The sequence below is a fragment of the Canis lupus genome, chromosome 24 (genome assembly GCF_011100685.1).
Source record: "Canis lupus familiaris isolate Mischka breed German Shepherd chromosome 24, alternate assembly UU_Cfam_GSD_1.0, whole genome shotgun sequence".
In the NCBI taxonomy this organism is placed as follows: Eukaryota; Metazoa; Chordata; class Mammalia; order Carnivora; family Canidae; genus Canis; species Canis lupus.
In genome coordinates this window covers 36,749,950-36,773,496 of record NC_049245.1, presented here as the reverse complement: position 1 = coordinate 36,773,496, position 23,547 = coordinate 36,749,950, and the positions used below count along the sequence as shown (strand labels likewise).

Genomic DNA, 23,547 nt, shown 5'->3' with positions numbered 1-23,547 from the left:
TTTTTCCTGAGGTATAATTTTTATCAGAAAAGCACACAGGTCCTAAGTGCATAGCTGAGAGGTAAATCTAAATGCTTCAGGTCTTTTCCCAGTCAATATCCACCTGACAGAGGGAGCCACTGTACAGATTCCTTTCACCTCAGATTAGTTTACCTTTCTTCAACTTCCCATAAATAGAATCATACAGAGTGTGCCCTTCTGTGTCTGGCTTCTGTCATTCAGCTTCTTGTCTGTCAACTTCGGCTAGGTTGCCATATGTATTAGTAGTCTGTTTTTGTTGTGGCATAGCATTTTGTTAGAGTGATGTACCATAATTTGTTTATCTGTCCCCTGGTTGATGGATGTCTGGGTCATTCCCAGTTTGGAGCTATTGTGAATTAGGCTGTTCTTGTCTGTGTCTTTTGTGGCACACATGTCCTCCTTTCTCTTAGTTATCAACCCTCTGCTCTTATGACATTGATCTTGCACACTGAAGGAATTGTTCTGCCCCTTGGCATGTTCATGGAAACCCATATCTAGAGTATATCCACTTGGGTTTGTGAAAATCCACTCCATTTTAAAAACTTTTTAAAAAGGATTTTATTTATTTACTCATGAGAGACAGAGAGAGAGAGAGGCAGAGACACAGGCAGAGGGAGAAGCAGGCTCTCCAAGGGGAGCCTGATGTGGGACTCGATCCCTGGACTCTGGGATCATGCTCTGAGCCGAAGGCAGACACTCAACTGCTGAGCCACCCAGGCATCCCCACCCCATTTATTTTTGTGGCTACAGAGCGGGACTCAGTATTGGTAAAGAGATTGTTGCAGGATTCAGAGCATGGGGCCATGGGATCCATTGGGCCACACTGATTTCTGGCTACTGTGTCTCAAACTTCCCTAGTGAGAAGAATCCTTTGGGACCCTTGTTAATGATACAAGCCCCCCACGGGCAGCCTGGTTGGCTCAGTGGTTTAGCGCCGCCTTTGGCCCAGGTCATGATCCTAGAGACCTGGGATTGAGTCCCACATCGGGCTCCCTGCATGGAGCCTGCTTCTCCCTCTGCCTGTGCCTCTGCCTCTCTCTCTGTGTGTCTCTCATGAATAAAATAAAATATTTACAAAAAAAAAAAAAAGCCCCCAAGCCCCATCCTGGTCTAGTTGAATCCGAGTCTCCAGGGAGGCCAGGAAATTCCATGTATGACAAATGTTGCAGGAAGCTTTAAAAATAATGTGTGTCCTGGATTCAGACACTTGCAGCAAAACCTAGATTCAAGTCCCACTGTGGGGCTTCTGGGCTGAAGACTTTGGGCAAGTTACTTCTTTTTGCCCCAGGCCCTTTCTCTGGAGGGGCAGTTAGAGACAGACTGTGATTAGGACAGACTCAGCTCAGATGGCTTAAGGTGGTTTACTGGATCCTATCTAGTGTCCCTGTGCCTCAGCCATGTCATCTGTAAAATGGGGAGAACAATAGGATCTTCCTACAGGGTGACTCTTAGGAATGAATGAGGTAATGAGAAAAAAAACCCTTTTCTGTTGAGCACTTTCTATAGCCAGACACTAGGTTAAGTTTGGTTTCATTCAGCAACTCGTCACCCATTTCATTTATGTATTTTTAAAAAACTATAACGTATTAGATTGTTTAAATTAAGAAACATTCTTGGGACACCTGGGTGGCTCAGGTGGTTAACTGTCTGCCTTCAGCTCAGGTCATGATCCCAGAGTCCTGGGATAGAGCCCTGCATCAGGCTCCCTGCTCACTGGGGACTCTGCTTCTCTCTCTCCCCCTTCCTTGTTTGTGCTCTCTCTCTCAAATAAATAAAATCTTTTTTTTTTTTTTAAAGAAAAACACTCTTGTGGTTAACAATTCAAAGATATAGACAGTAAGAGTAATAATACTCTTCCAAGCCCAATTTCCTGTGGAAACCAGTGTTAACATGATGGTATATATCCCTTCACAGTTTTGTAGGAATACTGTGTTTTACAGATAGAGACAAATATACATATCTCGAGTGTCACTATGTGTACTTTAGAAAGGATTATGTCTATTATCTGCAACTTGATTTTTTTTTGACCTAACATTATAGCTGTGTATTCTTCTCCGTCAGTACAATTGTCTTCTAGCAGTGTTAGCCAATGCAATTAGATAAGAGAAATCAATTACTGGGATAAGAATCGGTCGAGAAGATGTAAAACTCTCCCTGTTTGCCAAAGATCTGCTGCTATGCTGGGAAAACCCCAGTTTTCCCCCCCATGATAAAGCTAACTCAAGCAAAAAAGACTCTAGCAAAGTAGAAGGATATAAAATCAATACACAGAAGAATTGAAACATCTTTGGAGCTCTTGCTTGCCAGCGTCTAAGCAGTCATCCCCCTCCAGTGGATATCTATAATTGTTTCCTCGTGTGTGTGTGTGTGTGTGTGTGTGTGTGTGTGTGTCTGTCTATTATACTATTTCATTGTACTTGTATCTTTTCTACCATCTGGTGATTTTATTCCTCTCTGACAGTTTCCTGGAAGTGGGTTTGCAAAGTCAAAGGGCATACACATTAAAATTCTTGTTAGGGGCTTCCACATCATTTCCAAAACCATGGAGCAATTCATACGCCTGCCTGAAGGGCGGGAGTTTGCTCATTCCCCACCAGATGTTATCAGCCTTTCTGTTTGTTTGCCAATCTGATGGGCAGAGGCGGATAACTTGTTGTTTTAATTTGCATTTCCCCACAACCTTGTCAACAAGCAGTTATCAGCCTTTAAAACCTTGCCAATCTGATGGACAAAAAAAAAAGGCATCTGGCTTTATGGGCAGTACCCTAACCACTGTGATAAAACAGCTCTTGGTGTTTCACCAGCTGTTTGCTTTTCCTCTCTGTGAGTTGCCTCTTAATCCTTTTAGAGACAGGTCCTTGTCTTATTGAATCCTGCTACCAAGGGCTAGAAGGTTGGCATTATTAGACCCGTTTTGCAAGTAAGGAAACAGGCTCAGAGAGGTGAAGTCATTTGTCAAGGACGCACAGTTGGTAGGTGGCAGGCCCAGCAAAATGAAAACTTGGTCTGATTGCAAAATCCTGTGTTTAAAGCACCTGACAAGGCATCTGACACATCCCAGCACCAGTTGCTTCTTCAAGAAAGAGTGGTTTCTCTGTGGCCCCTTCCTCTGCACAGACCCTCCCAAGGACCCTGGGTCATTCAGGGAGCGGCCCTGGGCTGGGTAGAGGAAGGCTGCATTTCCCGGTATGGGCAGCAGGTGGCAGTGTCGGGGAAGGTTTCTCATCTTTGGCTGGAGGCTGGCGGACGAAGCCACCCCCAGACTTTTTTGGGCTAGTGAGAGTGCCGCCTCTTTGGAAGAGCGATATAACAGAACCCATAAAAACAGAAATGCCGGTTCCTTTGATCCTGAACTTCCGCTACTGGGAATTATCCTACAGCAATGCTTGCACGTGTCTAGCGATGCACAAAGATATTCATAACCTCAAGTGCTGCAGACAGCCTAAATGTTCACCAGTAGGGACTGATGGAATAAATTATGCATTCACATAAAGGCAAACTGTGCAACCATAAAGCGGAACGGGATAAACTGCTATAGGATGAAATGTCTTATGAAAATGGTGCAGAAGAGTGGTATATTGTGGGGTATTTTATTTTAATTTTTTCCAGTTTTATTGGGCTACACATGACACAGTATACGTTTAAGGGATACAGCATAATGACTTATATATATTGTGAAATGAGCACCAAAATAGTTTAGTTAACATCTATTTTTTTTAAGAATGTAGGAACATGTATAGATTTTTGCTTCTGAAGAGGCTGAGATGGGATGAAGATGCCCATTTGAACTCTTAGAGTTGCTTTCTTATTTTTTTGTCTGTGTGTGTGTGCATTATTCCTCCTCCACTATTAAAGATAGAAACATAATTTTTAAAAATATTTTATTGATTTATTCATGAGAGAGACACACACACAGAGAGAGAGAGAGAGAGAGAGGCAGAGACACAGGCAGAGGGAGAAGCAGGCTCCATGCAGGGAGCCTGATGTGGGACTCAATCCCGTGTCTCCAGGATCAGGCCCTATGCTGAAGGCGGTGCTAACCTGCTGAGCCACCCGGGCGCCTGGTGGAAACATATTTTAAAAGAATATTGACCCTTTGGGGAACCCTTAGGTCACGGAGTCTGGTACTTCTCATACAGAAGGGAATTGGGGGCAGTTAAATAGAGCCCTAAGCTAAATATTCTGGAACGTTTGTTTTACTGGATTATTTGGGAGGGGTATAGGTATATTTTCTCTGAATATTGTTTAGGGTAGAAAGGCATTCTTATGTTAAAGAATCACAGAGTCTAATGCAAAAACCTAATACATCTTAAAGGGAAAACACAAGACTTTAAAGATATGTCCCTCCCTAGACTGTGCCCCCAGGTTCCTAGGGAACAGATGGGCTTCTGAAGAAAAACTTGAGAGGTACTCAAGTCTGGGCTCCTTGTTTTACAGATGGGGAGACTGAGGCCCAGAGGTAGACAGGGCTTCAGCCAAGGCCACACAGCGTGGGAGGGCTGGGATTTGAAACTGCGGTGCCATTTACTAGTTACACAGTCCTGGCAGTTCTGATTGACAACACTGAGTCATTACACTGGGGCCGATAATGTCTTATAATAATGGCAAGAGCAGAACAAGCATAACTTACCAAGCCCCTTCCAGTACCAAGTGTGTTCTGTGTTTTTATATCCTCCTAATGAGCTAGGTTGCCTTCATTTTATAGATGGGGAAACTGAGACTCAGAGATCCAAATTATTTGCACAAGATCATCTTTCTAGGAAGGTGCAGAGCTAGGATTTCTACCTGGGTCTCCCTGGCTGCAAACTCGTGTCCTTTATTTCACAAATTATTATTATCATTTTCTGATTATAGAAACAGTACATGCATATATTCTCCATGGACTAACAGTTTGCTAACATTCATTGGCTTTAATAAGATAACTAGTGTTTATTAGGCCTATGTCCAGCATCACTCTTTGTGCTTTATAGGTTAACACATTCAATTCCTACATGACCCCTTGTGTGTTTACAGGTGTGAAAACTGAGGAGTTGAGAGGTGGGGTAGGCTTTGTTGTTGTTGAATCATTAGAGTTCTTTATATATTTTGGATACTAGACCCTTATCAGATCTATGATTTGCAAATATTTTCCCTCATTCTGATGATTATCTTCATACTGCATTGCTTTTTAAAGTCATGCTTACAAGCTTTGTTGACAGTGATATTCAAGGTTTATAGCTGTGCTGTCAGACCTCAAAGAATGCCAGTCATTTCCAAATCTGTGTTCAATTTCTCTGTTTCCTTTAGCTATTTCATCAGATAATCCCGATAAGCATCCAGAATGAGCAGCGGCTGGGGTTGCTTCAACACTTCCGATACCTTCCACTCACCTGTTGAAACCCTCCATGTGCCCAACCCCCCCCCCCCCCATTCTTGCAAGATTGGTCTGTGGTGGGACCTGGGCATCCACAGTTTCAAAGCTCCTGGGTGATTCTCCAGTTTCCCCAAAGTTCAGAAACATAGGAAGATAATGTATTTGATGAACAGTTGGGTTCATTGCTTTAAATTAAGAAGTATATCACCTGAAAAGGTCTAGAGGTTAAAGAAAAGCTTATAGAGCATATTATTTGAAACTGTAACTAAGATGCTTAAAATGTGTGTATATTTTAATATAAGTTTAGCCAATATTTCCCACTCTTTCAAATGCTCTGTAATATGCAGCCCAGTTTAGAAACATTGGGTGGATGGGTCTTCCTGAAACACTGCTTTGTGATTCAAAAAAGCCAACGAGAGAGTTTCTAGTACTTGAGAATTTTGTAACAACCCAAAGCAACATCCACTTTTCCAAGGGGTGATTTCGAAAGAACCAAGTCTTTTATTTGCACATACGTTTGTAAATACACCATCATTTTGTAGCATTAACACGGTGTATAAATAATAAGCATCTGGCTTCACATGCTCAATGGTCTGCTCTCGTGGGCTCATCTGGATCCGTGCATCAGTTTCCACCAGTGCATGGTGCTCCAGAGCAGTGACACACCACTGTTTATTTCACGGTGACTGTCAACGGGTGATCCATAGGCCGAAGCTGGCCTTAGAGATGCATTTGTGGCCTGCACAGTGATTAACGTTTCTTGCTCAGATACTAACCTTAGAAGACATGGGAAGATTCTGCATGAACATCTGGATTTTCATCTTCTTCTGAAAACTCAGTTTCTCTGGCCATGCTGGGCCAAGGTGCTCTATCGAGGTCCACGGGGCTGAGAAGAGGCCACCCCACCCTTTCCCCATGGCCCCTTCTTGGCCCTCCTCCCTCATTTACTTTCCCTGCCTTCCCTGGTAGTCAGTGTGAAACCCCTAGATCCATCTGTCCCTTCTTGGTGTCTGTTAGGTTATTTCCCAGTGTCTCCTGAATGCAGCTGTGCTAAGTCTGCTCATAGGGTCTCCACATGCATGCTCAGGCTGGCATCGCTTGGGATTTGGAGCCAGGAAGAGAGGATGCTGCTCAGTGTCTTGTATTCCTTCCCCTACTGTGTAAGAAACACCATTCACTGAAGGCATACTGATTGAGTATAGACTGTGGGCCAGGTGCTGGAGACACAGAGCAAAATAAAACAGACAAGGTTGCTCACTCCTGTCCACTGGGGGAGAGACAGGTGGTAACAGGTCAGCATTTAAAGGCCTTCCCCAGAGCCTCTTTCCCTGCCCCCAGGAGTGACTCCTGGAAGACCGTTGGCCTTAGGGGACATAGGGCTGGGAGGCCCTGACTTGAGGGTGGCCCCATAACTCCCACCGTCTGCTCTGCCCCTGTAGGGGATAAGGACCAAGCGTGCAGAGTCAAAGGTCGCTTGTGGAAGCTGTTGTCACCAGCCAGGCTGGCTACACGGGCCCACCGGAGCAACTGGCTGGAGAGTTACCTGCTGTACCTGGAGGAGATGGGCGTCTCGGCAGACATGCAGGCCCGGGCTCTAGTGCTGCAGCTCTGGGCCACACAGGTGGGCATGGGTGCATGACCGGATGGGGGTCCACAGGTGTGGTTGTGCATGTGAGTGCATGCGTGTCTGCCTGTGTGTGCTGTCGGGCACACCCACGTCTGTGCGTATGAGTGTGCATGTGTGCATATGTGCATTTGTGAGCGTTGGTCCACATGAGCATGGGGGTGGGTATGTGAACATAGAGACCCAGCTGTCTGCCCGGTTCCCTGACTTTCCAAACTGTCAGACCGTTATCATCAAAAGGATCGCTTATTCAGTATTCATTTTCTTTTAATTTGGAAAAATGTCAAACTTAAGAGAAGAGCTGTGTGAATAGTTTAACAAACATGTATATAGACCTCAACTTGATTTCCCAGTTTTGAACATTTGACCACATGTGCTTTCTCTCTCTCCCTCCTCCTCTTCTCTCTGTCCTATGATTATTTTACTGAATCATTTGCAAATAAGTTGCAGACATCATGGCTCTTTAACCCTAATTACTTGAGTGTAAGTTCCTAGGAGCAAGAATTTTCCCTTCTGCGACACAGGACAATGATTACATTCAGGACAATTAACCTAGATGCAGGATCAGCCTGTAATCGGCAGTCCCTATTTCAGTCTTGCCAATTGTCCCAGTAATGTCCTTTATGGCTCGGCTTGGTCCGACATCAGTCCAGGATCACACGGTACATTCAGTCATTCTGTCTTTTGGGTTTTCTTTAATATGGAGCAGCTTCTGTGCCTCTCATTGTTTTTCATGACCTTGACATTTTTGAAGTATGCAGAACAGTCATTTTGAAGAATTATTTAAAAGTTCCTTTGAGAACTTACCATAGGCCTCAAAGACCTGCTTTTGTTGCTTGTGTTTTAGCTGGCTATGGGGAGGGGGAGGGGGAGGGGGCAGACAGTCACAGAAACACATACAGGCTGATTTAAATGTGGATATGCAGGATGTAAAATAGAGTCACAAATAGATCCTAGAGGTCCACTGGAGCCAAGGTGGTTGGGGAGGCTTCTCTGAGGAGATATTTGGCTGATAAGAAAGAGCTGAAGTTGGGAGCTTGGTGGGAATGTGGGAATAGAGCCTTCTGGTGTGGAAAGGCCCTGAGGTTGTATCGTACCCAGTGTTTGAGCAATAGCAGGGAGTTGAGTGTGGCTGAAGCAGAGTAAGGGGCAAGGGGCTGGGAGCAAGGGAGGAGATCGTGGGGAGCATGTGGGTCCCAGTAAGTAAGGACTTGAGATTCTTCTCTGGGTGAGGTGGGAGCCCTGGGAGGGTTCTAAGCAGAGGAGGGACAGGATCTGAGGAGCAAAGGCAGAAGCAGGGATGCCAATGAGGAGACAGTGGTGGTAAGACCAGGTGCTGGCCATGGAGGTGATGGGGAAGTAGATGGATTCTAGAAACAGAGAAGACAGGCCAATGGATGTGGTAATGGACCGGATATCGGAAGTGAGAGAAAGGGGACTCACGATGCAGGATGCGGCTTCTCGAGACCTGGTTCCTGTCCATTCCTGGACCCCAGAGTCCCACCCCTTCTCTTGGCCCCTCCCCAGCAGTGACAGCTGCACAGACTGACGTTTCTGGGTACTTCCCTTCCCATCGACTTGCAGCTTATTTTTAGTTTTCTCTCAGAGCCATTAACTGTCCTTGCAGGCAAAGGCTGGCAAGGGGCAAGGGCTGGGTTTAATCAGCAGGTGGAGCCCCATTAGTGCCTAATAACATATTTATGGGCAGAGACTTGGAGTTCTAATCTGCCCCCAGAATCCATTGCAGAATGACCTCTGTCAGCAGAACTGGATGCTGGCTTGGGGGCTTGAGTGGCAGAAAGTCTAGGGAACAACTTTTGGCGGGGCTGGGAGAACTGAGCACGACTTGGGGACAGGACATCCTCTGACTGTGAGTCGTTGGCAACGTGCAGAATTCAGGCAGGTGGGGAGACACTTCGAGAGCTTGAGTCTTAAGAACAGGAGCAAGATAGTAGCCCCATAGTTTCAGGCAGGCGCAAGCTCTGTGATCAACCTGCCTGCCTTTGAATCTTGACTGTGCCACTCCCTGGCAAACTAGTCACTTAAATTCTTGGTGCCTCAGTTTACTCAACAGTGAAATGAAGACAGCAGTCCCTTCCTCAAGGCATTGTGACAAGGAAGAGAGGAAGGGATGATATAAAGCCTGTAACCATGCCCAGAGATAACTTGAGCTCAGGAGACATGTTCAACAAATACTTAGCGAAGGGCCCACTGTGTGCTGGGCACCATTCTAGAACCTGGGGATAAAGAGCAGTGAGCAGACCAAAGATCCCTGCTCTTACGGAGCTGATATTCTGGGAGAAGACCATTGATAAACAAGTAAGCATATAAAATATAGTCAAGTTGCAAAAAGAATCGATAAAGAAGGGGAAAGAATAGCAGAGGAGAATGGGGAAGGGCTACTTTATATAGGGTGGTCAAGGAAGGCCTGGAAAGGGACAGAGTGGGGAGCCATATAGATACATAGGATGAGGACATCTGAGCAGGGGGTACAGCAAGTGCAAAGGTCCTGAGGTGGGGATGAGGGTGATGTGGTAGAGAGACAGCAGGTGGCAGACCAGGCAGGGCCCTGTGAGCTTTGGGGAGGACTTTGGCTTTTACTCTGAGAAAGGAATTCTTTGAGAGCTCTGAACAGAGGAGCAACATGGCCTGCCATCTGCTTTAGAGGGATCATTCTGGCTACATTACTGAGAATCGGCTGTAGACGGAGAAGTGGAGGCAGGGAGACCAGAGACAAGGCCACTGCAATATCCAGGCAAGAGAGGATGGTGCTGGACCAGGGTAGGCGCAGAGGTCCAGAGGGAGAATGAGTGCATTCTGGACACATTTCTAGGTAGAGCCAACAGGATTTGCTGCTTGGCGGGACATTGAGAGAGGGCACCAACGAGGATGCCTCCAGGTTTTGGTCTGGGCAACAGGAAGGATGAAGATGCTGAAACAGATGAGCAAGGTGGTAGAAGGGGCAAGCCTGGGGGAGGAGGTCAGAGGGCTGGTTTCGGGTGTCCTGAGTTTGAAACTGAGAACTGTGTGGAGGGATAGGGGGTACACCTGGAGTAAGGAAGAATCTAGAGTTGAGGGTGCAGGTCCAGGAGGGAGATGTGCATTTGGGAGTTGTCAGGGTAGGAGTGGGGTTGGCAGCCACTGGACTGGAGACCGTCGGGGCTCGAGTGGATGGAGAAGGGGCCAAGCCCTGGGCCTCTCCAGCCGTGGGGGTCGGGAAGATGGGGAGGAGTCCACACAGGAGACTGGGGAGGAATGGCCAGGGGGCTGGAGGCTGGGGTGGGAGACTGGGAAGGAGGCCCCCCAGAGGCCAGGTGCAGGAAGAGTTCCACGAAGTGGCAAAATGGTATGGCTGTGATTGCTCGTGTCAGATCAGAGTGCCGGTCAGGAGTGGTGTCAGAGGGGTCAGCAGAGGCTCCAGCATCCAGGGGCCTAGAGGGCCACCCTGTGGGCTGCAGTCCAAGGTGCAGAGGCTGGCTCTGAGGGGACCAGGTGGGCAGAGAGAGGAGTTCATGACAGTCTAGGCTCCCCTCCCAATTCTGAGCCTTTAGGCAGTAGGCAAACATGTTGATCCTAAAACCAAAAAAATTTTTTTGATTAAGACTTTATTTATTTATTCATGAGAGACACGGAGAGAGGCAGAGACGCAGGCATAGGGAGAAGCAGGCTTTCCATAGGGAGCCCGATGTGGGACTTGATCCCAGGACCTCAGGATCACGACCTGAACCGAAGGCAGACACTCAACCACTGAGCCACCCAGGTGTCCCCCCCAAAAAAATTTTTTCATCATAAAAAATGAAAAATCATCTATGATCTCCCACCCTTCAGCTCTACTTTCTTCTGTGGTGGCTCCAGCCCCAGATGGGCTTCCCCAGACCGTGGCAGTGAAGGCCACCAGCGGCTCCTGGCAGTTGGGCAATCCCCGTGGAGGAGGGCTTCTCCTTCCCTGGGATTCTCATAGAAATCCCAACTCTGATGCTCATTGGCCCAGCTGGGGTCACACGTCCCCTCTGAGAGCATCACTCAGAGTGGCCTAGCCTGGGGCACATGGCCACACCTGAGGTCTGGATGGGGTGGGTCAGCCCCAGATGATCAGAATGAAGAGGAGGTAGTTCTTAGAAGGAGAATGGGCGAGGGAGTGAATGCGCGGCAGGCAGGGCTGTGGGAGTCCCCCAACCCTACTGATATGTGGTGATGTGGCCACAAAAGTGGTGCATAGGTAGTCACCGGGTGCTCTACCAAAGCACTTTGGGTGCCCCTCTGGAGGTCAGCTATGACCATTCACAGAAAAAGTAGAGCACCGAGAAGATGCTCCAGGGTGAATGACTTTGGCTGCAGGGGTAGGGAATGAGGCTAGAGGGACATGTCCTCCTGGGTAAACTGAGGCAAGGCCCTTACAGGAGAAAGCTCAATTTCCAGGGTAGTGAATTCAAGATCTCTTGTAGTGGGGGGATCACATGCACACATGCACACTTACGTCTGTGCAGTTGGGTGGAAGGCAGTCTTTGCCACCTCCCTAACTTGCCACAGCTTTTTCCCGAAAGCAGAGATCACTGAGCAGCCTCATGAACCCCTCCCACTTCATAATTAATCAGCGGTGGCTCCTGTTAGACTGTCCGGGCGAGATAAAATGGCCTTTGCATTGAGTTAACCCAAGGCTGAATTATTTATCACCTACCCTCCCCTGACTATTTAAGTGATGGACAGCGAGTGACCTTGCTTGCCTCTGCTGGTCCTGAGGTGCTGGAGGAAATCGCAGAATGTCCAAGTTCCCCCTTGTTCTCGGACAGGGTGGGGAGGGGGAGGAAGAGTGCTGGGAGGGGAAACCACTCTGAGCACCTACTCCGTGCCCAGCATGTGGAGGTCGCCTGTATCCAGTCTCAGTGGACCCTTATGGCCACCCCAGAAGTGAGCAGGTTATCCCCATTTTACCAAGAGGAAGGCTCTTTTTTTTTTTTTTTTTTTTTTAAGATTTATTTATTTTAGAGAAGGGGGCAGTGAGGGGCAGACGGAGAGGGAGAGAGAGTCTTAAGCAAACTCCACTCTGAGTGTGGAGCCCAACACAGGGCTCGATCCTGTGACCCTCAGGAGGGAGGTTCTGAGACCCAGAGTGGGAAATGACTTACCCAGAGTCACAGAGAGTGGGGAGCTGGGATTTGAACCCAGCTCTGCCTGGCCCGGTCCAAGGTTCTGCTAGCCCACCTCCCAGGCTGCCTCGGGACATAGATGTTTACTCGACAAATGCCATTGAGCCCCTGCCGTGTGCTGGGCCATGAGTTGGGACTAGGGAGCCCTTGGTTTTCCTTTTCAGTGAAAGGGGGATGATAGTGGTGCCTGCTTGAGGGGAGGATTGAGTGAGGAGACGTGGCACCTCATTGGTGCTGAATTCACAGTAGCTGAAGACAAAAACCAAAATCTGTGTCACCATCATTGATGCCCTGGTGCATTTGTTTGCTACCTTTTTCTGCACGTTTTCTTCTGTGATGAGGATCATGTAGTCTTTAAAATCCCAAGTTTTAATTTTACTTAATATTATGTCCTGAGCATTTCTCCTTGTCATTGCAGATCACTATAAAAATACTCATTTTTGTTTTGCTTAAAAATACTGCATCCGGGATCCCTGGGTGGCGCAGCGGTTTAGCGCCTGCCTTTGGCCCAGGGCGCGATCCTGGAGACCCGGGATCGAATCCCACGTCGGGCTCCCGGTGCATGGAGCCTGCTTCTCCCTCTGCCTATGTCTCTGCCTCTCTCTCTCTCTGTGACTATCATAAATAAATAAAAAAAAAAATTAAAAAAAAAAAAAAAAAAAAAAAAAAAAAAAAATACTGCATCCAGGGGCGCCTGGGGGGCTCAGTCAGTTAAGCATCCGATTCTTGATTTTGGCTCAAGTCATGATCTCAGGGTCATGGGATCCAGCCCCATGTTGGGCTCCATGCTCAGTGGGACATCTGCTTGAGGATGCTCTCTGTCCCATTCCCTCTGCTCCTCACCCCTCTTTTCCTCTAAAAATAAATAAATCTTTTTTTAAAGTACTGTATCCATTTTTAAAAATCAGTTTAAAAAGACATATGCAGTGAAAATCAGTATCCCCCCAACCCATCCTCGCAGTTTGTGTCCCAGAGGCTCCTTCTAGAGATGGCCTGTGCTGCATCACGTGATCACTCTGCAAACATACACACCAATGGGAGCACAGGGAACCCCTGGTCCACATCGTGCTTCCGTGCATCTTGGCTACCATCCCGTCGGTACACACAGAGCCAGGGCCTTTTAATGACTTCTGTGTCATCATCCTGAGGATGGATCATCCTTGATCTCATTGGTCTATTGATAGACATTGAGGATGCTTCCAATCTTTTTGTTGTTACGTCAGCACCGTGATCATTATCCTCCTGCAAATGTCCTTTGGTCTGTGTTCGATTATGTCTGTAAGAGAATTACTGGGGAAATACGTTATCAAGATTGGATGGTGGGGCAAAAATCTTGCCCCAACTCAAGGCAAGTTGGTATTTCACCCATGCCTGGAGCTCGTTTCTGGGAACCCCACACGTTTTAGCCACATGCTAAACACCTGAATATTAAAACGTTCCACTAGGCTGAAGTCTTGAAGCAAGAAATTTTATTCATTTTCCTAATTACTGAACTATTGGGAATTTTTACATAATTTTTGTTCAAGAAATGACTAGCTTTCACAGTCCTCGTTGATGATGGCTTCTTTGCTTCATACATACACAATACTCAAATACTTGAAAGTCAATGTCCAGATGTTACATCACTTTGCTATTGTTGTGTACCAACCAACCACAAAGACCCAGTGGCACACACTGATGAGCAATTATTTAACTCACGTGTCTGTGGGGCTGCTGGGTGTCAGCTGCTCTAGACGAGGTCAGCTGGACAGCCGGCCCTGCCACACATGTCTTGCATCCTCCTCGTGGGACCAGCAAGCCAGCTGGGCAGGTAGAAACACACAAGGTCTCTTAAGACCTGGACTTAATGCTGCTACTCTGTCAGTTGTGCTTCATTCCTTTGGCCAAAGCAAGTCACAGATTGACAGAGCTGGGGAAATACACTCTGCCTCTGAAATGGGAGGAAGGAAGTGCCAAGTCCATGGTAAGGGGCATGGGTACAGGGGAGGGTGGAGAATTGGGGCTGAGGATGCAGTTATCCTCAGATGTCAACCATAATCTTAACAGAAACACCTTGTTCCCTACTTCTGACACTTCTTTGCTGACTAGCTGTGAAGATTACCCATGTGAGCTCAGATCAATGATTTTGCTCAAGGTCAGGGATGCCAAGAATAGCCCTGAATTAGGCATTGGGCTACATCAAAGCCCCAGAGTGTATTTGGGCCACGGCCGGAGCTGAAGATAAACATGAGTCATGCCTAGATGTTTGGCAGGTGTGGGAACCTCTCTGCCTTGGCCATGGCTGTGTCTGTGGCACAGACGCATCGCCTGTCACCCCAGGCCTGCCCTCTTGGGGGTATAACAGCGGCTCCTTCTCATTGCAGGGGAATATGGGACCTGCTGCCTTCTGGCTTCTGATCTTCCTCCTCAAGAATCCTGAGGCCTTGGCTGCTGTCCGTGGAGAGTTCGAGCAGCTCCTCTCCAGAGCAGAGCAGCCCATTTCACAGATGACCACCCTCCCCCAGAAGCTTTTGGACAACATGCCTGTGCTCGGTGAGAGGGACAGATCCTCCAAATTAGCCCCAAAGACTGCGTCACTGTGGGCGTCTTAAGCCTTTCCCAGCATGGTATCCCATCGTGCAGGATCCATCAGCATCCTCTGACCTAGGGTCCCCCAGACCTCCTATCTTCTTAGACCTGGCATCTCTATGCCTCTGTCTCAGCTGCTCAGGACTCATGGACTCAGTAAATTTGTGGTTGCAATTGGCAGAAAACCTAACTTAAACTGGCTAAAGCAGAAAAAGGACTTTTTGAGGGCATTAACTGAAAAGTTCAGACGTTACTAGCTTCAGACCCAGGTGGACCCAGGTGCTGTAGCAGCATCATCTGAACTCAGTGCTCCCTCTGTCAGCCCTGCTCTGCTGGGTTGGCTCTAGTCTCAGGCTCACAGGTTAGCCACCAACGGGTCTAGGCTGACATGCTATCAGCCCCATGAGGGTGTGCTGCTCTGCAACATTCCTACCCAAAGTGCCAGGAATGTGTCTTATTGGCTCTCTTTGAGTTATATGCCCATCTTGAACCAATGTCAGGATGCAGAGGGTTGGGATGCTCTGATGGGCCAATCACACACAGCCCATGGAATCGGGAGTGAAGTCAACAGCCCAACCTCTGAGAGTGAGAGAGGGGTGATCCCCAGAAGAAAACCAGGGAACTATTCCCAGATGAGGAATATAAGCTGGGCAGATAGGAGCAACCAATATTGATGGCCCTGCTTTCCCCTAGTCTCCTCTGATATCCCCCTGGCTCCCACAGCCCCTCACAAGTCTCTTAGAGTCAGACCAAACCCTCACATCCAAGGTCTGAGGACCATAGTAGTCATATCTCATCACTTGGCCTTTTTTGGCCTCACTGTGTGATGATGGGCAAGTTATGCACCCTCTCTGAGCCTGCCCACCTTCCTAAAATGAGGGCTGGGGGTGGCATTTGAGTGTGTGAGAGGACAGCTGCTGACGCTTCCTGGTACCTGCCTGTGCAGATAGCGTGCTGAGTGAGAGCCTCAGGCTCACCGCTGCGCCCTTCATTACCCGGGAGGTCATGGTGGACCTGGCCATGCCCATGGCAGACGGGCGGGAGTTCAGCCTGCGACGTGGAGACCGCCTCCTCCTCTTTCCCTTCCTGAGTCCCCAGAAAGACCCAGAAATCTACACAGACCCTGAGGTGAATTACATACTAGGGACCACAAGGGTGGGGGTGGAGGGGAATCAGTGGCTTTGGCTTTTAGCCAGATCTGAGTGGCAGCCCACTCCTGCTCTTTGTTTGCTGTGTGGCCATGCCCAGATTACTTCACCTCTCCATGTCTCTGTTCTCTCCCCTGTGAAATGGACCTGCCTCACAGGGTTGTCAGGAAGATTAAATGAGAGCATGTAAGAAAGGCCTTAATAGTGCCTGGCACATGTGGAGTGCTTTGTAAGTGATAGCTGAGCAATTTCCCTATTTTGGGAATGTTACGACGTCAGCTTCTCAACACTTTTCTCTCTCCCTGGACTTTGAGATGGGTCAGAATTTTACAATTTCTAACAAATTTGGGTGTTTACTATGTGCCAGATCCATCACCCTACCTATCTACCCACCCATTCACCCACCCATGCATCCATCCATCAATTCACCCATCCATCAAGCCACCCTTCCACCTCTATGTCCACTGGTGCATTCATTTATCTTACCACCCATTTTTCATTCATCTCCCACTCTTTGCCCTGTGCTCAGATACAATCTTCACTTTACCATTCTACAATGTAACCAAAGGAAATTGGCATCCTCTTTTTTAAAAATATATTTTTTAAGTAATCTCTATGCCCTACATGGGGCTTGAACTCAGGACCCAGAGATCAAGAGTTGCATGCTCTACCAATGGAGCCAGCCAAGTGCCTCTAAAAATAATTTTTATTTTTAAATTTAAACTGCCTAAGTAATATATACTTATGAAATAGAAATATACAGACACATGTGTTTAAAAGTAAAAATTTTTTCTTTATTCCCTTTACTCTCCAGTTCCACAGAATTTATCTTTTAAATTATTGTTACGCCTTTACAGATACACACACAACACACACACATACAAATAGATAGATGTATGGACAGGATCACACAATACGTGCTATTCCGAACTTGCTTTTTTCGCTCAACAACCAGTCTAAAAAATTCTGTGTGAGTACACACAGACCAAGCTCAACCTTGTAAATAGCTACCATAATTTTTGAACCAATCCCCTATTGATTGACCTTTACATTGTTTTCAGCTTTTCCCTCTTATAAATAAGACTTCGAGAAACATCCTGACACAGTTTTCTTTGGGCCTGGGTGTTGTGGGGGTGGAGTCAGAAACGGACCTCCTTCCTGTTTCAGGTGTTTAAATATAACCGATTCCTGAACTCTGATGGGTCAGAGAAGAAAGACTTTTACAAGGACGGGAAGCGACTGAAAAATTATAGCATGCCGTGGGGAGCTGGGCACAACCAGTGCCTGGGGAAGGCTTACGCCATTAGCAGCATCAAACAGTGAGTGTGTGGGGGTGGAGGGGGGGTGCGGGCCTGGCGGGGGAGGCTCCTGCTCCAGCTGGTTGGCTCATGCCCTCCTCTCCTGGAGCCCAAGGGTTCTCAGCCAGGAAAATGGGCAGAGGCTCCAAACAGCCCATGAGCCACCTCTTGCCCACATATCTGTTTATTCATGTTTTTGAATAGGTGTGCTAACTTTTAAGAATCAGAAAATCTCACATAAAAGCCAGATTTCTGATGTCTTTGAAATAATCAGATCTGGCAATGAGCTCTTCCCTCCTGACCTGGTGTCCAAATACCAAACACTGGACACCCTGTGCAGCTGACCATTGCTGTCCGTTTGCAGCTGCTGTGCATGTTCAGAACCCCCTCGGCAGGAACTGGCCCAATGTCATTGTTCCCTCTTGGTTATTTATTTATTTATTTTTAAAGATTTTATTTATTTATTCATGAGAGATAGAGTCAGAGACACAAGCAGAGGGAGAAGCAGGCTTCCTGTGGGAAGCCTGACGTGGGACTGGATCTCAGGACCCCAGGATCAAAACCTGAGCCAAAGGCAGATGCTCAACCACTGAGCCACCCAGGTGCCCCACCCCTTGGTTATTTTAATGCCTGTGCACTCAAGTGCCTTATAAATTCTCTTCCCTGGATCCCAAGAGCCTCGGCCCCCAGATCTCGGATGCTAGATGCTTAGCACAGTGGTGGCACCTAGCATCTCCCTTCACTGTCGCGCAACCCTGCTCGGTAGGGGTCAGTCCAGTACTGACTCGAGAGGTCAGATCGTTTGCCACCAGGATCATGCACCTGGATGAAGGGAGGCGCCAGGATCCAAATCCAGGTGTGGGTACAGAACTCCCCACCCTGTATCATCTCATTCTCCAGCATCCTACAGCTTCAGAGCTGGGAGGGACCCATCCTGTTTCTTTGACTTTCTTTGACTAGATGGGGAAACTGAGGCCCAGACTGGGAAAGAAACTTGATGAGGCTCAAGAGGCAGAGCTCAGTTTGCCTAGCTCCGTGATCAAGGGCATGGACTTCACTCTATTGTCGCCTTCCCTCTTCTCCATGTAGAGCACCCTTGCCATGTGTTTAGTCCCTCGCTGGCACCTGGGTGGCAGTGGGGGTGGTGGAGGGGTGTTCGCTGGTCGAAGATGCAGTCCTAACCCTACAGACACAGGCAGTGGGGAGTAAGATCAGGCAGGCAGGCAGGAACACCCCACAGGTCACATCAGGTGGGGCTGCCACCACATATGCTGGCACCCTGATTACATCTGGCACGTGGCTCATATGCTCGTCAGGACAGTTTTCCCGCAGAGGACAGTTTTCCCACAGGCGGCAGTGAGAGGTCTTGGTGCAAGGGTGCCTTTCCCCGGTCTCACAAGGGCAACCACTGGCCAGAGCAGACAGTAAGGGTTCTAAGAGCTGAATGGGGAGGAACATGGTCTTGGGGAGTCAGAAAGTGTCACTGAGTCAGGCTATGCTGCTGTAGCAAATGACCCCCCCCCCCCAATCTCAGTGGCCTGTGACAACAGGGGTTTAGTTCCCACTCACAAAGTGGGCTGTGGGTTTAGGGGGCCCCTCCCCTCCATACACAGACTCAGGGGTGGGGCTCATTCCATCTCCCTGCTCCACCACCACAACTCGTACACACAGCTGTCAGGCAGAGAGCACACCGAGAGTCTCATGCCAATGGAGCGATCTTTCGTGTGGAGTCGACACTTGTCACTTCTGCTCACAGCCTGACCGGCAGCACTGGTCGGCAGGCCTCCTAGCCACAGATGTGGAGTTGCTCATGGACTTTGGCTGGGCGGCAATCACCTCTGCTCTCTTTCTCTTCTGCTCCCACTTTTCCCAAAGTGAATGCTGGGGTCAGACACAAGAGGAAGCCTTTGCCTTCCTGCCTTATTCCAGAGAAGCCTCTGGGTCTTCCAGTCTTGCACACCTTCAATGCCATCTCTCTGCAGATTCGTGTTCCTTGTGCTGGTGCACTTGGATCTGGAGCTGATCAACCCAGACATGGAGATCCCAGAGTTCGACCTCAGCAGGTACGGCTTCGGGCTGATGCAGCCGGAACATGACGTGCCTGTCCGTTACCGCACTCGACCATGAGCTCCAGGAGCAGACAGGGCTTCACACACTTGCCTCCACCCAGCCAGCCCCTCATCACCCAGCTTCCCATGTCTGCGTCTGCCCTGGGTGCAGGAGCTTTGAACACCCAATGAGGCCAGCATGACCACTTTCCTGATTTTTTCCTAGAAGGCTGTGTCTGGTGGAGGGGAATGAAGGCAAGGTGAGAGGAGGAGGATGGATAAAGGACACCAAAAGCTCTATGAATTAATTGTCTGCTGCTATGGTTGAGTTCCAAAATGAGTCTCTTTCTGCTCCCAGCTTCCCTTGTTCCCTCCCCCGCAACCCCTTACCCCCACCTTATGATATCCACAAAAGCTGGGGCAGGCAGGGCAGAAGCAGGAGTCCCTACTGCTTTGCCCTAGCTCCCCAAGATGCCAAGTCCTTAACGATGCAATGGTCCAGGCCCCAGCCAATCAAAGCAGATGCTGGCCATGAAAGGGTCAATCAGGGTCTCATAGTCAAAGCAGATGCTGGCCATGAAAGAGTCAATCATGACCTCACAGGGTATCTATTGAAATAAGCTGTGTCCCCAAATTATTATTAAACTAGCCAACACCAAAGGAGTCCCTTGGAATATCTCTTCCCTGGGTGCCCCATTCACTAGACACTTCCTTCATCTCTCCATTCACATCAACACTTGAGAAAATTCAGCAAGGTTTTCCCAAAGGCTAATGCAAAGGTGGAGATCGTGAGTCCCCTCCAAAGACTGGTCTCTGAGTAGAAGTCTCTGTTCTAGACGTATGCACTACAGATGGGAGAGCTTTCCCAGTGTCGGGTCTTGAGTAGGAAATAAGAAAGGCAACCCCAACAGGATGGCCCCGATGGAAGGAACCAGCCAGGGCTCCTTGGAATGGTCAAGCCAAAAAAAAAAGAGGTTTTGGTATTCTGCATCCTAGCTTGGAAGCTCCAGCTGTAGCATGATCCATTGGCAGACCTGTTTTGTTTGGCTTACACTTCTGAAAAAATATATTAGTTGTTATGTCATCTTTGAGAGAGTTCATTTAAAATGTCCAGCTTCTCTCGAAAACTTGGAAGATCTGGCCACACTGAGCCTGTATTCCCAAGAGCAACTGTTGGCCACAGCTGAGCAGCAGCCCATTCCCTTATCCAGGGAGAGTGCATGCTGCCTCACTAGGGTTTCCACTTGGTGGAAATTGTTCTTCCTGCTTCTCTATTCACAATCCCTCCTGGCCCTGAAGGCATTCCAGTTTGAGAATCCAGGTCTAACTCTTAGGAAGGATACTGTAGGAGGTGTCAGGAACCTACTCATTTGTCCTCAGACCAGTGGTCCACCCTATCCTGGATACACTGCTGTTTAAACAAACAGATCAAGGATGAAAATTTGCCTTTGTATCAGCCCTAGGGGGGAAAAAAAAACAAGTCAGAGAGAAAAACTGCCTGGAAGCCTTTATTATGATGTTAAGTAGTATTATTCACGTTAGGTCCTGTATATTGAGGACCCTCTAAATGCCTGTGACAGGAGCAGTTTAGATACAGGATTTGTGCTTCTCGCTGCATCTCTGTGAAGAGAGGACGGTGACGCCTTTATAAGATGAGGAAACGGGCTCAGAGAGGTAACGCGTTGGTAGGATTTGGCGGAATTATGGTCCCAGTAGCACATGCTAGATGGGCAGCTCTGCGTTCCTGGGCTCGGGGGTGGTGGAGGGGCGGTTCTGTTTCGCATCGGAGGGCTGAGGAGCCAGAGGCACCCATGGCTGGCTGCATCCCCCGAGGCCCAGGCATACGGATGCACACATAGCTCGGTCCCTGTAGCCTTAGCTGGAAGGAGGATGGAGAGGACCTGAGATCTCTGAACGTTCCAGGGGCTGATCTCTGCTCGGAGCAGCGCCTGGGCTTGGGGGCTTCCCTGGCCCTCAGCCTCCAGGCACCCCCAGGATTCCCAGACAGACACTGTGATTGGCAGGAGGCAGGATATCCCCAGGGAAACCCATCTTCACGCCTGGGTGACCCCCGCTGCCGCCTGCTTCTTAACTCTGCAGGAAATCAGTGTTGGCAGCCTTCTGTGGGAGGACGGAGCCGGTTTCCATGGCAACCGTAGCTGCCTCCTGGCTTGGAAGGGAAGGAAGAAGGCTGGCAGAAATAGATGCAGGAAGATCTCTCGTGCAAGGCTGTACCCCAGTGTGCTGGGGAAAAGCCCTTATCTTCCCCCTGCCAAACCACGGTGGCCCTGTCACTGGGACTAGATTCTCACCTATGTTCCCAAAAAGGCCAGTTCCTTTTAAAGGTGGCACCTCCCTGGAGCCACAGATATTAGGAAGAGATGGTTCTCCCACCAGGCAGCCCCAGCTGGTACCAGAGATATTGAAGTAGAGCTGGGGGGACGATGCTTTAAACCCTCCCTTATTTTAATCTTTATTCTCTCCCTCGCCCCCGTTTTCTTTCTTCTTTTTTAAAAAAATCACTATAAATATAAGGTACAGAGTAAAGCAGGAAAGATGAGTGTGCTAGCTCCTTGCTACAGGTTACTTAGGAAGGTACCCGGACATCATTGTATTTCTTCATACTTTGCTTTAGAATCACAAAATTGCAGGACACGTGTCAGAAATGCTTTAGGTCGACCTAACGAAGTGTTTCCTCCCTTATTGGCATGATTATGGTTTTGTTTTTGCTTTACTTTGTATTGTATTTACCAGATATTTTCCTTTAAAACAGACTCATTGTTTAAACTTTAAATTTGCTTAAAAAGGGAACTTTATTCCACCACTGCCAGTAAGGGACAACATGTATCACTCGCTGCCAAAAATAGAAAGTGGCTGTGAAAAATACATTTGCTGGGGGGCGGGGTGGTGGTGGGACAGCCTCCTTGCCCGTGTCGCCAAGGCTCAGAGACTGAGCTCTGTCTCTTCTGTTATAAAATGAGACAAGCAATTGTTGCAGAGGCGTTAGAGCCAGGCCAGCACCACCCCGAGACTTTCTCTTGGACAGTCCTGGGCAGGAAGAGGAGTAAGCTGCTCACTGCAAGTCCCAGCGCCACCCAGGGTCTTCTCCTGTTGCCAGCTGGCCCTGCCCACAATGAGCTGGGGACATCCCACCTGCCCATTCTCCAGATGGAGAAACAGGCTCTGGGAGTTGAAGTGTTTTGCCAAAGTCCTTGATCTTGGGGTGTGTGTGTGTGTGTTGTTTTTTAAAAATAAACACAATGTTTTGGGAGTAGCAGTGATGATTATGCCTTGCTGTTTTAATAAAGAATTCTATTTTCATATAATATTGTTGAACGGAAATGTGCTGAAATGTATTAAACCATCCTTGTTTATGGAACTGCCTCTGAGTGTGATTTAGGTGGAGAGTCGGCCATGTCCGGAATGGCGAGGAGGGTTTCTGGGAAGAGAGCACAGAGCACCTACTGTACTGTGTGCCAGCTTTGGGACAGGGACTTTAGAATCAAGTCATACCTCCAGCATCCCTCTGTATATATTATTATCCATTATGATAGATGAAGAAACTGGTAGAGAGGTGAAGTGGCTTGCCCAAGATCACGTGGCTAGTTAGTAGCCACAAGAGTTGAGTGCAGGGTTCTCTGCCTCCTGAGACCGTGTTCAGGATCTTTCTATCAGCAATTCTCCTGATGGCAGAAGAGGGTCAGGATGCCCATAGAGGACCTTGGGGAGGAGGCTCACAACCCAAAGTAAGACAAGCAGAAAAAAATCTCTTAAAAATTCACTGGATGCTCTCTATCCTTCAGCATAATATATGCATGTGGTTTAGGAGGGTTTTTTAAAAATATTTTATTTATTTATTTGAGAGGGAGTGCACGAGCAGAGGGAGAGGCAGAGGGAGAGGGCGAAGTCAACTCCCCACTAAGCAGGGAGCCTGACACAGGACTCGATCCCAGGACCCTGAGATCATGACCTGAGCCAAAGGTAGACGCTTCATCAATTGAACCACTTAGGTGCCCCTGCATTTGTTTTAGTATAAAAAAGGGAGGTAAGGGATCCCTGGGTGGCGCAGCGGGTTTAGCACCTGCCTTTGGCCCAGGGTGCAGTCCTGGAGACCCAGGATCGAATCCCACGTTGGGCTGCCGGTGCATGGAGCCTGCTTCTCCCTCTGCCTATGTTTCTGCCTCTCTCTCTCTCTCTCTCTCTCTCTCTCTCTCTCTGTGTGACTATCATAAATAAAATGAACTAGATTCAGAGAATATAAAAAAGAGAAAATTGTTTTTTCTCTCAAATCATTGAGTGAAAAATAATTTTCCAAGGCAAATGTCCCTCGTATCAGGTTC

The 23,547-nt window shown here is 48.2% G+C and overlaps 1 protein-coding gene across 1 annotated transcript in view; it reads left to right on the top strand.

The window, feature by feature from the left end:
• Positions 1–22,586, top strand: part of PTGIS (prostaglandin I2 synthase) — a 40,354-nt gene extending 17,768 nt beyond the window's left edge. Inside the window, exons 6-10 of the mRNA XM_038572570.1 lie at positions 6,814–6,995; positions 14,509–14,677; positions 15,660–15,841; positions 17,029–17,180; positions 19,142–22,586. Coding sequence (XP_038428498.1) covers positions 6,814–6,995; positions 14,509–14,677; positions 15,660–15,841; positions 17,029–17,180; positions 19,142–19,286 — 830 coding nt within the window. The 3' untranslated portion in view covers positions 19,287–22,586. The remainder of the gene's footprint in view (positions 1–6,813; positions 6,996–14,508; positions 14,678–15,659; positions 15,842–17,028; positions 17,181–19,141) is intronic.
• The last annotated feature ends 961 nt before the right edge of the window (positions 22,587–23,547 follow it).